This window comes from Podarcis cretensis (genome assembly GCF_951804945.1).
Source record: "Podarcis cretensis genome assembly, chromosome: 1".
NCBI classification, from domain to species: Eukaryota; Metazoa; Chordata; class Lepidosauria; order Squamata; family Lacertidae; genus Podarcis; species Podarcis cretensis.
In genome coordinates, this window is record NC_137170.1 from 8992240 (window position 1) to 9008467 (window position 16228).

Below are 16228 nucleotides of genomic sequence, written 5' to 3' on the forward strand. Positions count from 1 at the left end.
ACCTAGCAGTTCGAAAGCACCTCCGGGTGCAAGTAGATAAATAGGGACCGCTTACCAGCGGGAAGGTAAACGGCGTTTCCGTGTGCAGCTCTGGCTCGCCAGAGCAGCGATGTCACGCTGGCCACGTGACCCAGAAGTGTCTCCAGACAGCGCTGGCCCCTGGCCTCTTAAGTGAGATGGGCGCACAACCCCAGAGTCTGTCAAGACTGGCCCGTACGGGCAGGGGTACCTTTACCTTTACCTTTTTACGTCTGGCACCAGCCTGGCTACAAGAATTACCAGAAGGAGGAGTACAAAGTGCCACCCAACCATCATAGAGACTCCACTCTGGATTTGTGTAGGGTTTACTCCTTAGCCTTTTCTTTGCTCAGAGATGTTCCATAAGGCAGCAGTGGTTTAAGATCACGGTTTTCCTTCTCCTAAATGGGCTCCCTTCCCAGGTTGACAAGCCCCACCTGCCCCTCACTTCCCTCTACAGCACGTATGGATACCGCCTTCTTGACTGCTGGACCCACTGTTGGTCTCGTCTGCTCACTCTGCAGGAGCCTGTCTTCGCATGCAGGGAAGTCCCTAACTCAATGAATGTTTGAGACCCATTGACTACCCTCACCTGGTTTAGCCGGCCAGTCAAAGCCATTTCCTGAGGTGTGACCACTGTCGGATGCTGACAGCTTCTAGGAGCCACAGGTGAGAGCTGAGCGCAAGGTGGGGACCAAAGGTGGACAAACTACCCCAGAAGGGTAGGAAATGACTGGCAGAATCCGAGACCAAGGTGAAGAGTTGGTGGAAGAAGATTGGAAAAAATTCAAAGTTTATTTACAGAACATTGTAAAATTAAGGAATGTTAGAAGGTTGTTGGAATGAAGTAATGTGGTTTTAGCAGAAATGATATAAAGGATTAGGTTAAAATTGATTTATTAATTGGTGAAAGACGAGAATTACAATATATTAAGATAAATTATTAGGATAAAAACAAAGCTGGAAAGGATTTGCTGAAACACCTAATTGAACTAGAATACAAAAAAGGGAGGTGTGAGGAGGTCAAGGAAATAAGCAAAGGAAAGAAAGCTACGTAAAGGACTGATCTGTTCTTTTTTAATTGTTTGTGTATATTTTTTATGTTTTTGTTATTTTTCTTTTTTATTGTTCTTTTTTGTAATCTTCAAAATCTGAATAAATATTATATATAATAAAAAAACCTACCCCAGAAGGAGCATGACGTGTCCCCACCAGAGGTACTACCCCTCCCCTAACACCCACCTTCTCAAAGCTCCATTCCACAACTTTCAAGTACATTGTGTTGAAGCACAGATTGGGTGGCCCCCCCTGAGATCCTGGCCACTGCGCACAGCCTTTAAAGCTCAGAGCTCCCCCTGCCCATCCCTTTGCAGCACTGTGATCCACCATCTGTAGTCCTGCTTGGCGCAGCAAGTGAAGCAGATTCCGAACGACAGGGAGGGATCGAGCAGGAAAACCTGTGGCTGCTCTGCCTATCACCTCAAGACAAGATTTGAAGGGCTACGTCCAAAACATTGGCGATCCGATGCCAAAGCCCACAACGATATTAGGAGCTCGGTTCCCAATTTACTAGGATGCAAATCCACCAGGCAGTGCTCCTGTGTGCAACCCCAATTCATTCTAAAATCAAGCGCTCACTGGATCATTTCTGCCTGTCCCCCATACTGTCAAGTACCGTATTTTTTGCTCTATAAGACTCACTTTTCCCCTCCTAAAAAGTAAGGGGAAATGTGTATGCGTCTTATGGAGCGAATGCAGGCTGCGCAGCTATCCCAGAAGCCAGAACAGTAAGAGGGATCTCTTGCTGTTCTGGCTTCTGAGATTCAGAATATATATTTTTTCTTGTTTTCCTCCTCCAAAAACTAGGTGCGTCTTATGGTCTGGTGCGTCTCATAGAGCAAAAAATATGGTAATTAAATTATGCTTCGTTTACCAAATAGCTCATTACCCAAATACATAATTTCTTTTACCTTCTGAAGCTCAGCAATTTCCCTCTGCATATCTCTCCATACATTATACAATTCTACATATTCTTCTTTCTTCTCTGCACCTTCAATCTTCTTGGCCGCAAGCCTACTTTTGATTTCTTCAATCTACAGTCAGAACAACTTTAATATAAGCAGAGCAACTCTCCATGTATTGTTTAGCGCTTGATGGGAAAGGGGTATATTTCTTTCTAACTGTGTCTATCTCTTTGGGGAAGGGGGAGATGCATCTTTCATATTCTAAATAAAAGCAGACCAGCTTGCTGTTGATTTGTTAACACTCAGAAGCGTTATATCATTTGTTGTTGCTTAAAAAAAATAGGTACAGAATTGTTCATTGCCATGAGGTAATGAATACTAGGATACTTGTTTTTAAAAGTTGGATAAATTTACTAAGGATAGCTCTACCAATGACTTCCAGAGGAGTTGTCGTGTTAAGTCTCTTGCATCAGAAATAAAGAAGGCACAAAGTATTCGTGAATTACTGTATATAAGATGACCCCCATTTTGCATTTTGAACCCAAAATTAAGAAATCAATATTTCTTGAGTTGTTGAACTCTTCTGGGGGGGATGTCACCACCGCCAATTGCCTGCTCACCGCCGCCACAAATCATCCGCCTGCTCACTTGCCACCCACCCATTAAAAACATTGTCTTATACGCAGAAAAATACGTTATAGTCTGCTTCATCAGATGCATGAAGTGCTATTCTGAGTTATCTGTATTGTTGTAGTTGTTAGAATTGTAACCCATGAGGTCAGAAAGAATTGAAATGCAGAAAAGAACAGATCGTGATGGCATTTTTAACAGTTGCCATTCACATAAAGCAGTTGGGTTAATAGCACTGTCACAGAATCATAGAATTGTAGAATTGGAAGGGATCTTGTGGATCATCTAGTCCAACCCCCTGCAGTGCAGGAATCTGAACTAAAGCCCATGGAACTGGTCGTCCTGGAACTGCTGAGTCAATTAAAACATGTAGCTTGATAAAAATCCATTCTGATACCAGAACTGTAGCTCCATATTCTTCTGAGTAGAGACTGGTCTGAATGACTTATACAGTGGTACCTCTGGTTGCGAACGGGATCCATTCCGGAGGCCCGTTCGCAACATGAAAAGAACGCAATCTGCAGCGGCACATCTGTGCAAGCGCGGGTTGCGATTCGCCGCTTCTGCGCATGCGCGTGATGTCATTTTGTGCTTCTGCGCATGTGCGGACAGCGAAACACAAAAGTAACCCTTTCCGGTACTTCTGGGTCACTGTGGGACGTAACCTGAAAGAACGTAACATGAAGCGGACGTAACATGAGGTATGACTGTATACATTGGAAGATGAGCAGGTGAATGAACCTGCCATAGTGCTGACATTGGGGTAGAGCCGGTATCTGGGCCTGCTGCAGAACCTGATCCCTGCACCTGAGAAGACTTATGGTAGACTTGGCCCTTTTGTGCAGTATCCAAACAAAGTCGTCCTCATCAAAATGCCACTGCATACTATTTCCCATTTTAAAAATAGAAAATCAAAGTAGTAAATCCCACTCCCCAAACATGGAAATTGTAGAGAGCTGGATTAAAGCGGGGAGGGGTGGCATTTTGATGAGGGCATCGTGTGAATGGGGGGGGGGGAGATTGCATGCACGTGTAGCACCAAGTCCACCATAAACTGCTGTGTGGAAATGCTCTGTATCTCTGGGATGTGGCTGTCGTTACTGGTGAGTAGCTGTTTTACATTTCTGTCTGTAAGTTAGTACAGGCCTAACACTTGAGACATGGGAGAGGGAAGCATGGTCTTAACTGGGAGCTGGTACCAAACTGTGTGGGAAACAACTGTACTAGAAAAGCTAACCAACAAATTGAAACCAGCATGAGGACAAACAAAAGAGGATGCCTTCACCCTGGGCTGGCTTCCTTTTATTACAGCCCAACAAGACAACAACCTAACCCCTCGGACAGCATACAAATCGGTATGGCTGAGAACCAACAACCCCTCACCCCCAACACACACAGACAAAACTCACTGCAAACAACTGAATACAACCAACCATGCTCTAGACTCTCCAATCTCTTGCACCACCAACAAAAACAAATGGAGAAAGAAAGAACCTATCCACTTGACGCTGACACAAAACTCTGCACATACACTATGCAAAAGAATTAAAAATCATTATCTGCCCCTTTCTCTCTCTCCCTCCCTCCACTACCTCACAATGCCTATGATAGCAGCATCTCACACGGAATGTAATTGACCTGTAAAAAGGACTCTATGACTTGACAACAGATGTTACATGTCCCTTTGTTGTCCATGTAAATCTTTCAATAAAAACAATCAATAATAATAATAATAATAATAATAATAATAATAATAATAAACTTAAACCCTATTAATGGTTAACCGCCAACCAGGGCAATTTGTTTCTTTATCATTGAGATAGTAGGTAGGGAGACAGGCCAGCTTTTATGGCATGGGGGCATAAAAACTAACCAAAAGAATCATCCTTAAATTGTAAGGTGCTTTCCACAAACTGCCCAGGCATCGCCTGTTTAAGGTAACCCAGGTACCTGTTTGATTCTGTGGACAGCTGTGCCAATACTGGAACAGACAGCCCAATGGTCTGATACTGTCCGAGCAAGGCAGCGTCTCTTTATGGAACTGCAATTCCAGAAAACATACCTGTGCATATAGCCACTCTTTCTTTGTTTTAAACTCAGAGGCCTCTTGAGCCATTATTTGCTTCAGCTCTTGGATGGCACTTTCTTGCCTGCCGATTTCTTCCTCCTCGTATTTTTTCAAATTGTGAAGCTCATTTATCTCAATGTTGACCTTATGTTTTGCTTCCATCGTCTCGTTCAACAATTCAACAGCTTCTTCGTGCTCAGCCCACAACTCCATTTCCTCCTCGCTATCAAAAGAATGGCATGGGATGTGCTGAGACATCAAATTTGCTTCATGGTGACAGAGAACAGCAGAAACGTGCCATCACATTATTGCAACTTTATCTTATGCTATGCTACCCAGAAAAGGGCAAGAGAGTCTGATTGATTGATTGATTGATTGATTGAGGATAGGGAAGGGCTACAAGGAGCTGTATCCAATGCAGTAAACATGCAAGGATGCTTAAGCAAAGAGAATGTGCTACTTCTTCTTTCCCACTGCAGCTCCCTAAGATGCCTCCCCTGAGGGTTAGGAACATCAGGAAAGACAGGTCCTGGGATACATGACGGATCTCTGCGCAAGCAGCTGCCACCTGATTCCCCTCACTTCACCCCTCCCAGTGAAACCTCCACCTCTCACCCCAGGCTTTTCCTGGGGGGGCCTTGACCCCCAGAAGTGGCTTTGCAAAGGACACAAGGTGTTGCAGTGGGAAGAGGGAATTGTGTGAGCATCATTGGACACAAGCCAATAGGCTGTAGGCAATACAGCAATAAAGTGAATGTTCCGTTCACACATTTTTTAGAAAAAATAAATTTCTATACCACCCTTCATCTGAGGATCACAGTCTGGTTTGCAATATAAAAACATAAAAGCAAAGTAACAACCAAAACAATTCCCTCATTGCAAGGATTCTCCTTGAGCAATGGAACGTTCTCACCCACCCACACCCAGCATTCACCCTAAAACTGTTCTAGAGGTTTTCCCAACCCTCTGGAGCAGATTTGGGAACAGCACAAGGTACATGAAGGGGGAGGAGAAAGAGGGAAATCCGATTTCTCTAGTGCTAATCCTTGCACAAGCACAACTATTTAGTTGTACACCGCCCAATGTGTATAAATAAGAGAGTAGCAGTTTTAGGTTAAACATTAAGATAGAGCTTATTAATAGCAGTTTTGTGATGAAACAACATTATCTAGTCATGTTATAGAATCTACTTTCTTGAGGGCTTTCAAGACACCCATCAGGGATACTTTTAGCACTGGACAATTTAGGCTGGACAATTTCCCAATGCTATGATTTTGGTTGAACAAATCATGCCTACCACAGGTGAGCGTTTTGGTCTTTAGAGACAGTCTGCTTTGAATATGCCGATTCTATTGCAGTGGAGATCTCGTTTATGGACGTCTCAGTCTCATTTATCTTGATAAAACGATAGCGCTGAGCAGCAGCCACGAGTTCTGAAACAAGAAATGTAAGACAGGCTTACAAATACGCACACCCATGTGCGTGCGCGCGCACACACACACATCATTAAAATTCCCTGTGTGGTGTTTCTGTCTGACTTCCTGGCTTTGTGTAGCCGCTCTGACACTCATCCCATGAGAGCAACATCAGGAAGTCTACACACTCCCAAGAGATCAGGTAAGGTAAAGGTAAAGGGACCCCTGACCATTAGGTCCAGTCGTTGCCGACTCTGGCATTGCGGCGCTCATCTTGCTTTATTGGCTGAGGGAGCCGGCGTACAGCTTCCGGGTCATGTGGCCAGCAGGACTAAGCCGCTTCTGGCGAACCAGAGCAGCGCACAGAAATGCCGTTTACCTTCCTGCCGGAGCAGTACCTATTTATCTACTTGCATTTTGACGTGCTTTCGAACTGCAAGGTTGGCAGGAGCTGGGACCGAGCAACGGGAGCTCACCCCATCGCAGGGATTTGAACTGCTGACCTTCTGATCAGCAAGTCCTAGGCTCTGTGGTTTAACCCACAGGGTAGCTACATTTAAAGAGAGGCAATTGATAGGTACACCTGGGTGAAAGAACCCAGGGTCAGATGCAGATCCTGAATTCAAGGGCACATTCCAGCCAGGCAAAACCACTCAAAATGCAAAGCAGTGCCAGTGCGATAGGGTGGCCTGGAGGGCCAACTCTGGCTCCTAGAATTATTCTCCATTAACTTGTCTGCTCCCCTCTTAAAGCCAATACAATGGCTCCTCCCTAAACACTCGTTTGCCTTTCCAGCATGAGGTTCCTGGGGCAGCACCCCCCCCCCCGGGAGTCATGGTCCACCCCTCCTTTTCAAGGAATCCCACAGGGATTACAGTCCACGCACAGGGAAAACTTTCACAATTGATAACGAAGCGTACTTTGCACGCTGCCTCTGTGGGCATCCCACTCTTCTCACAACGCTAATCCTCCGTAATAATTATTGCAACCAATTTCTCTGCGCTTCTTTTTGCCCCCTGAAGCAGTAAGTTTTTAAAACAAGGCGATTCAAAACCTAATGGGAAAAGAACTTTTTGCAACAGACTAATATTTCATGTAACCTATTTGCATTCGCTGATGGCTATATCAGGGATCCAGAAATGTGCAGAGCTTTAACACTAGAACTCATTATATATATTGGTTTTATCATTTTATTTATGCTATTTCATTCACATTATCTATGGGAAGGGAGGGGAAGCAGATATATAAGAGAGAGTGTGTAAACAGATAATTGCTTTCTTTTTTTCTTTAAAGTATTATTATTGTCATGTCCCTGCTCCCTTGAGAAAAACAATATCCCATCTTCTGTGGTCCAAAGTTTAAACTCTGCCACTAAATTAAACTACCTAAGTTCAATCAATCATGCTTTAAATGAATGGTTATACACGCTACAAATACATTATATCTGCTGCTACATGCTATTATCCCATGACTCTGAAATACCTTCAAACTCCTTCATTACAAGCTCTGGGAACCCTTTGATTTGGACACGGAGATTGCTGTTTTTGATGGTCTCCTCTTCCCACAGTTCAATAGTATGTTTCCTCTCCTCTTCCTAGAAATGGACACATGGCCGAAAAATGAAATTCAGCATGATACGCCTGCACTAATTTAAGTACCACTCCAGTTTTATTTGAGAGCAGACATACAGAAACCAGGATCACTAGCTCTGGGAAGCACATTCAACATGGTACTGTCCATAGCTGGCAATGTTTCCGTTTTTTAAGGGAAATTCCCTTATTCCAAATAGGATTCCTCGCAAGAAAAGGGAAACGTTGACAGCTATGGTACTGTCCTGTGCGCAATATTATGCCTGCTCTAGAGTAATAGAGGTATCCTGGACACAAGGCACTCAATGCCCTGGGTGTAGGATGGAACAGAATGTCAGTTTCAAGCTATATGTATGGCTCTTGAAGACTGAAGATCTACTAGCAAAGACCCTCTCTGATTGTTAAATTCTAGTAAAGCAGCAGAATGGTCTAGGGAGGCAGCTGACTGCATCCCAAATAACCAGCTGTAAATCCAAGGCAACTCATCTGATCAGGTCCAAGTTTGGTAATCAGAGAAATGAACAGTTCCCTATTTTTTATGTGTCCCAAAGCTTTGCTTGTTTAAGTTCTGACATTACCAGTTTCTTGATGGATTTAATAGCATCTTCAAAGTGCTGCACAGTTTCCTTGTTGAACACAAGCCCTTCATTCTGAAGCTGTTTTTCTAAATAAAATTTGGGGAAATAATAGAATCTTAAATCTTCGTAATATGCTGCAGCTTTCAGATTTACTTGTTATTATATCCCACCCTTCATCTCTTTCATGATCCCAGAGTGGACAACAAAACATTACTAAATTGAACAATTTGCAAATTTACAGTAAACACAAGACAAAATAGCAGCCAGCAATATTATTCAAAGCCTACTTGTCAATATCCAGCAGCAAATGCCAAAACCATCTCCAGCATTACAGCAGCAGCTCCACCCAGCAAAATATCCCCCACCAGTCCCCCCAAAACTCAAGGAGAATTAAAATGTTTTCAATTGGCTCTTAAAGAGGGCCAAAGATGAAACCAATTGTATTTCAGAACCCTACTGGCCTGGCTTGCATGTCCCACTAATCCAAACTTTGTCATAGTGTGAATGTGTGTGTGTTGGCTCCCAGAAAGGAGCTCACAGCTGCTTTACTTCGGCCTTTCCATTCTGCTGGCACACTGAGCTAAGCTAAGTTTTGGCTGAGTGTCTTGTCCAAGCCTGGGCTCAGCTCTTTCTGAACTAACCCTATCCCTATGACTTTAATCTGTTTTAACAGTTTTCAATTCTGAATTTTATACTGTTGTAACCCACCTGGGGTACCTGTTGGTAAAGGGCACATAATACATTTTATTAAATTAAAAATAATAACCACCACCAGCTGTAATTTCTCCAGGGGTAAGTAATGTCAAAGGGAAGTAAATCTTGACGAACTAAAGGCGTAATGAAAGAATATAAACAAGCTAATGTAATACAAAAAAAGTTAATGTAATATGGTACCAATTAAAAATGAACAATATGGATCTCTAGCTGTATCCAAAGCAAAAAAATTAAAATCCAAACATGAAGAGTATAAATAAACCCAATATTCATAAACAGAACAAATGTGCCTCATTAAATATCACACAGCATGCAAAAATATCAATAGACTATAAACAGTCAAAATCATGTTGACCTTGGTCTTCCCCAGTGGTCTCATGAACTCTGCTTGGTTAAAAAAGAAACTACAGATCAACAGATAATAAACTAAATGTTATTTGAGTTAATCGCAAAGTAGCATTACCAGTTAGAGCTATAAATGATAATGCTCATCGGGCCTTTGAGTATACCATATAAATGAATGTCACATTGTTCAATCTAGCTGGCACTCAAGGTTCTTCCAACCAAGGCAAGTTTTTTGAAAAAATAATCTGGCTAGTGAGCCTTGAAATTATGCTGCCTCGGACTGTTACCTGGGTCCTCACGTTAATTAAAAATGCTGTTCTAATTTGAAGACAGTGTGGCAATCTAGGAGGTAGATTGCGAGATTTATGCATCAGATCAGCTGAAAGGAACAGATTTTAGTTTTCTTTTGCCAGCTGCTAAATATTATGTACCAATGAGCGCATTAAAAGGGAACTCACCCGCACTTAAGATTTACAGCTGTCTTGTGATGTTATGTCATCTCCTGCCATACTGACTACAATAATCTGCTAATGGTTCAATTCAACACACTCTTCGATACCTTACATTTCACTGTCAGGGCTGGTGGCCCAGAGGCAAACAGTCAAAAGGAAGAAGGCAGTCAATGAGGAACTGTAAGCCAGAATCAGCAGCTTTATAGGGCCAGATGAAACTCTTACTGATTCTACACAACAGCAGTTCCCTGATGGAGAGGGAGCTGCAATGCCACCTTCTGGCCATTGGTGGTGATGGCGCTGCAGTACAGCAGAGATCAGAAACATCGTTCTTTCAGTCTGCAATGCAGTGCAGAGAATAAAGGGCCAAAATTATATTCACATAATTATGCAGCATACAGCCACATATCATTTCCTTAAATAATTGCAAGCATAGGAGAGATTGAGTCTTACTGGGAAGGAAAAGCACAGGGAGAGGAGGGCTTTAGTGTTCAGTTTCCTCATCCTGCCTTCCCATTAAAAATTGGGCTCTTAATTATTTACGGAAAAACCTCACACTGTGTAATTAAGTGAATATATAGTTTGGCCCTTAGATGTCTGGGCTCCACCATCATACTGCCAGTCCAAGATTCCCAGCACTTTAGATTATCAAACCTAGAATAGGTGACAAAAGGGTGGCTTTGTTATTCATGTAAAAAGTGTTGCAATCCCTATTTAGGCAAGTTCTTTTTATCAGCTTTCCTGAGCCAGCTTCCATTTTTCAGCGGTATCATCCTAAGAGCGTTCAACATATTTCCAAGTAGTTCTGAATGACAGAAATCAATTTTGTCTCTCTCGTGAGAACACAACAAAAACAACCATAAAGATTCACAGCCTCCAACTTTTGAAATGAGCCTTGCAACATATTCCCAGAAAAGTCCAGTCTGGTGAAATCTCCACTAGCTATAATTAAAAGCTACTACGAATCGTTGGCATATGTTGCACAGAAGATGCATCATCAACTATTCCATTCCTCCTATAACAGACTTCTAATCTGGATTTGGTATGCTCCGGACGTGAGATTTGTGTACCCGAAGATGTTTTTGTACAGCTGGCATTACTCTTACTTACTTTGGAGCAATAATGGCAGAGTTTAGCAACAAGATTGTGGTACTTCTTTTAATAGAATTATTAATAATAGCATAGTTATTAATAGCATACTTATTCCGAGGGGGGAATAAGGGATTCCTTAAGGTTTTTAATTATGTTTTTAATACAAATTTGGATTCTCAAAGTTTTCAGAGCTTGTTGTTTTAATAGTATTACAACCACCTTGTTAACGTGCACAGGGAACCTCAGGACATGTCAAAAATATTCCTTTGCTTGTGATTTTGAATAATTTTGAAGTCAACTGAGCATTTTCCTGTCACTTTCCTTATTGCAAAAGGTCCAATTTTGGAAGGAAGTGGGCTTGTTGTAGCAGACCTCCAAACCAGCTTTAGCGATACAGCTTGAATTCATTGCTATGTGTCTGAGGCAAGCTTTATGTACTACAGAAGTAAAAAATGCAGAAGATTTAGGGCAGTTTCAAATGGTTGTTTTTGGCTGGGAGATTCAATCACATTCCAGCAAATTTAGGTTGGGCAATTAAAGCCGATTTGGAGATCTGGCTCATCAAACATGCTCTCCCAAAGTGAAAAGGAAAAATGATGCAGGGCAGGGGTGGCGCTTTATTTATGGAACTTCGTCTAATCTCCCCACTTGCAAACAAATAAAAAAAAAACCCGCTCAATAAAAACACGTCAGCTTCATCTAACCTCCCTGCAATGAACGCTCAAATGAGCAGGACATAGGAAAGCACCCTCAATTTAACTTTCTGCATCAGGAGTGCTCTTAAAAAGACAACAGCAATCAGGACTAATAAGGGTGAAAAGGACAATCAAAAAGGGGCTAAGCTATTTATTTTATTATTTATTTAAATAACTGTAAATATGAAAAGAGGCAAAGTATTCTCTAATTTTTTTCCCTTGGTTATATGTATTTTCTTTTTCCTTTGTATTTTCTTTTGTTGTAAATATGTATGTTTTCTAATTTGTACTTAATAAAAATTATTATTTTTTTTTAAAGGGGGGGCTAAGCTTCTGCTTTTTTCTTACACCACAAAGCACAGAGGTTGGGTGGCCATCTGTCAGGGATGCTTTCATTGAGATTCCTGCATAGCAGAGGGTTGGACTAGTAGACTTTCAGGATCCCTTCCAACTTCTATGATTTATGTGGAAATTGCTCAATCATGGGCTGCCCTACATGTGGAATTTCCCAGACATAGCTGGGATTCGGCCATCGGAAACCCTCCGGGCAGGAAATTGCAGAATTGTTCACGAAAATCTGGATGTATGGCAACCTGTGTAGATTTCGGCAAATTTTTGTATCTTGATTTTTACTTTTTGAACGTGGCAACCCTATTATGACTGGATGCTTCTCGATGTGCATTGGGCTGGACTAGATGATCCTGGGGGATCCCTGCCAATTCTACACTCCTATTATTCTACTTATGGTTTATGACTACTTCTGCTATTTTTCATCCTCCTCCTCCTCATCATCATATATTTATTTATTTATACCCCGCCCATCTGGCTGGCAAGTCACCTTGAGCATGGCTCTAACCATAGGAAGGCGGAGTTCAGATTAAATGATGGCGAGATCTAAATTTAATAAAGATAGATAGATAGATAGACAGACAGACAGACAGACAGATAGATAGATAGATAGATGATTGATAGATAGATAGTTGATAGATAGATAGATAGATAGATGATAGACAGACAGATAGATAGATAGATAGATAGATAGATAGATGATTGATAGATAGATAGATGATAGATAGATAGATAGATAGATGATAGACAGACAGACAGATAGATAGATAGATAAACAGACAGACAGATAGATAGAAAGATAGATAGATAGATAGACAGACAGACAGACAGACAGACAGACAGACAGATAGATAGATAGATGATTGATAGATAGATAGTTGATAGATAGATAGATAGATAGATAGATGATAGATAGACAGATGATAGATAGATAGATAGATAGATAGATAGATAGATGATAGATAGATAGATGATAGATAGATAGATAGATAGATAGATGATAGATAGATAGACAGATGATAGATAGATGATAGATAGATAGATAGATGATAGATAGATAGACAGATAGATAGATAGATAGATGATAGATAGACAGATGATAGATAGATAGATAGATAGATAGATAGATAGATAGATAGATAGATGATAGATAGATAGATGATAGATAGATAGATAGATAGATGATAGATAGATGATGATAGATAGATAGATAGATAGATAGATAGATAGATAGATAGATACAGAGAGACAGACAGATAGTGGGCTGGCCGCGGGAAAGAATAATGTCTCCCCACTCCAGCTCAGAGAGCAGCACCAGCTGTGCGCCAAAAAAAAAGCCAAAATTGGGGGTTCCCCTCATTCTCTCCCCCCCAAAAAGAAACCCTGATTCCTGTGAACCCCCGGGAAGGAAACTGCTCCCGCGGGGCGGAGGAGGGAAAGCAGCTCACCCACGCTGCCCAAGTGGCCCAGAGCCGTCGCTGCCGCCGTGGACTCGGGTCGGGTGCAGGGCGGAGGCCGGGGATCCATGGCGGCCGAAAGCCAGGCTAGGCCGCGCGGTTGCCACGGCAACGGGACGAAAGGCGGCCTAGCGCGCGGGCTGCGATCCTGCGCGCGCCTGCCTGGGAGCAAGAACCATGGGATCCGGTGGGGTTTGCCTCTGAGGAGGCCTGCAGGGAGCTGCGCTGTTTGCAGGGGCCGGGCAGCAACACCGCAGACGCTTCAAATGCGCTGCCCGTGCTTTAAAAACAACGAACAGAACCCTTCTCCCTATTTTTTGTTTGTTTGAGGCTTTCATTGATTTTTTTAAAGGGGTGCTTTTAAAATTAATAATAGTAATAATAATAATAGTAATAATAATAATAATTTATTTATACCCCGCCCATCTGTCTGGGTTTCCCCAGCCACTCTGAGCAGCTCCCAACAGATTATTAAAAACATGCTAAAACATTAAGCATTAAAAACTTCCTAAACAGCGTGTGCACTTGCATGTGCAATAATGCGCCTACCTTACCTTCCCTGTTTAATGATCACGTCTAACTAATCATCACATCCTAAGTAGAATGAATTGATCATTATTAGCTCCCCCCCCCCTTTCAGTTCACATGATGACTGACATAGAAGGGAAAAGAATTTTTTTTTAAATTATTTGTTTCATAAAATGTATACACCGCCAGGTTGTAAAAAGGAGAAAAAAGAGAACAAAAAACAACCACCCTCAAAGCGGTTTGTTTAAAAGCAATATGAAAAGGTCCTGAAACTATGTGTGGTTTTTATCACCTGTGCTGGGCAAACTATTTGTGGTTTAGCCTACAGACTCTTCTGGCCCCAAGACAACACTCCTCTCCACAATGTTTTCCTTGCAATATGTGGCTCCCTCCCCCCACCCCCGAGTTTCTTTCTCATCTTTTTAAATATATTTTTTATTAAAGATTTTCTTGAATTACAAAAATACAGTGTAACAACGCAGCATAAGCTGGTGCGTGGGGTTCTGTGTGTACAAATGCGAAAATATGTAGCATCTGAGCTGCTAGCCTCTTGAATTATGCTCAAGAACCATGAAAATTGAAATACAACTTTCCATGATGTATTTCCCCCTCGGAGCTGCTCCAGACTCGAGTTTCACTGCAGGTATATATATTCTGCAGCATCTACTTGACGGTGGAGTTATTCTGCTTTTTTAATTGTTCTGCAGTGCTCTCCCAAGGCTACCACATTATTGCTGTCTGGAGGGACTATAGCACAACAAAAGTGGATCAACCTCCCCCGCCCCCACAAAAAGACCAATTGTGGTTTGAAAAGCTACAGGATTCAGAAAAAAAGTTATAAGATATTCACTGAAACAGCAAGACCACTCTAAAACTTCTGCAGGTGGAAATAGTATTGAAAGCAGGATTGCAGATGGCTACCCTGAAATGTCATGTGCATAAATCATCATGAACAGACAATATAAAGAATGGAGAAGTCAGTAGAGGGACATTTCTGGTTGATTATAACCATAACACTTCAAGAGAAGTCACTATGAGTTCTTCATGTGCAGTGCAAATCCAGCTTCATACATAGCCTTATAGATTTACAGTACATCCCAGCAAGTCAAATGCTGGATCAGCTATCAGCTTTACTCCTCTCCTTATATGTACTAGGTGGGATATCTGCCTTTTTGGTTTTTTTAAAACAGCATGTGTACAGTTACTGTATACTCCCATCCTCCTTCCCCCATCACAAAACATTCTTTTAAAAATGTTTAAGAATTGTTTCACAGATTTGAAGAGATAGGTGTATCGATGGCATCATTAGCTAGTTGCTAATAAACACTGCCCACAAACACCTCCCCACCCCCTGCTTCTTGATGTAAATTAGCCATCTGGAAAACTTGCAGGATGTGTTTTGTAGAGCTCATCCTGGGGCAGAAAAGAAACATGTTTGCATGTGACGCCGCGATTGCATTCATACCCACAACAAAATTCTGAAGACTGTAATATGTTAAGGGCGCTGGGAATTGTAACCATTTTCAAACCACCATTGTCCCAGTCCTAAAAAAAAAATCTTATATGTATCTTCAGCATTGAACACATCTGGAGATGGAGAAACTAGGCAGCCAAACAGAGTGATCTTCAGCGAGGCATGCAGAGAATATACCTTTCCCTATTCTTAGCGGGCCAAAATAATGTGTCTCTTTGCTTCCAGGAGTTCAATATACCCAAATTGCTCCCTGCTTGACTGTGTTGGCTGGTTCCCATTGGGACTGGCAAGGCAGAAGACAGGGAAATCAACAGGAGGTGGAGACAGAGGCCATTGAGAGCGGAGGCACCTAATTCCAATTCCCCACTGGTACCATTCTCTCCCCTGTTAAATTCTTCAAGGGAAACCCAGCCAAGGCCACCACATGGACTGGATTGTAATTTAAAAGGCAGGAGTACAGAGGCTGGTTGAGGGCAGATTGAGGTTGCTGGAGCGGTGCTCCATTTTTACTAATCACCAGCCCCCCCGTTACTTGCCACACTTTCCATCGGAGCGAGATCCTTACTACAAACTGTACAAACCATTCAGAAACAAACGCTCCTAAAGCGTTGAATCTGGGTGAGATCGTTATTCGGTATGGGGGGAATACATTCAGAGGAGGAAGTAGGTAGATATTCAGTCTTCTGGCAAAGCTCTAGGGATAAATCAGGCCATGTTCGGCATTGGATTTGATACAGGGGAGGAGCCATATAAATGCTCCATTGTGAGAAGAGCCTTAACAAGTGTAAGATCTCCTGGTTCCTTCTGCTCCATTTCCAGTCTTCCCTGTACTTAAATGAACCGTAAGTTGCCACTTCATTG

The 16228-nt window shown here is 42.2% G+C and overlaps 1 protein-coding gene across 1 annotated transcript in view; it reads right to left on the minus strand.

Annotated features, from left to right (window-relative positions):
• CCDC175 (coiled-coil domain containing 175) overlaps nucleotides 1-13499 on the minus strand; it is a 40147-nt gene extending 26648 nt beyond the window's left edge. The window contains exons 1-6 of the mRNA XM_079991948.1: nucleotides 13357-13499; nucleotides 8263-8348; nucleotides 7578-7689; nucleotides 5978-6113; nucleotides 4675-4903; nucleotides 1989-2111 (exon numbers count right to left, since the gene is read on the minus strand). Of these exons, the coding sequence (XP_079848074.1) occupies nucleotides 1989-2111; nucleotides 4675-4903; nucleotides 5978-6113; nucleotides 7578-7689; nucleotides 8263-8348; nucleotides 13357-13435 (765 nt within the window). The 5' untranslated portion in view covers nucleotides 13436-13499. The remainder of the gene's footprint in view (nucleotides 1-1988; nucleotides 2112-4674; nucleotides 4904-5977; nucleotides 6114-7577; nucleotides 7690-8262; nucleotides 8349-13356) is intronic.
• Nucleotides 13500-16228: the final 2729 nt, after the last annotated feature.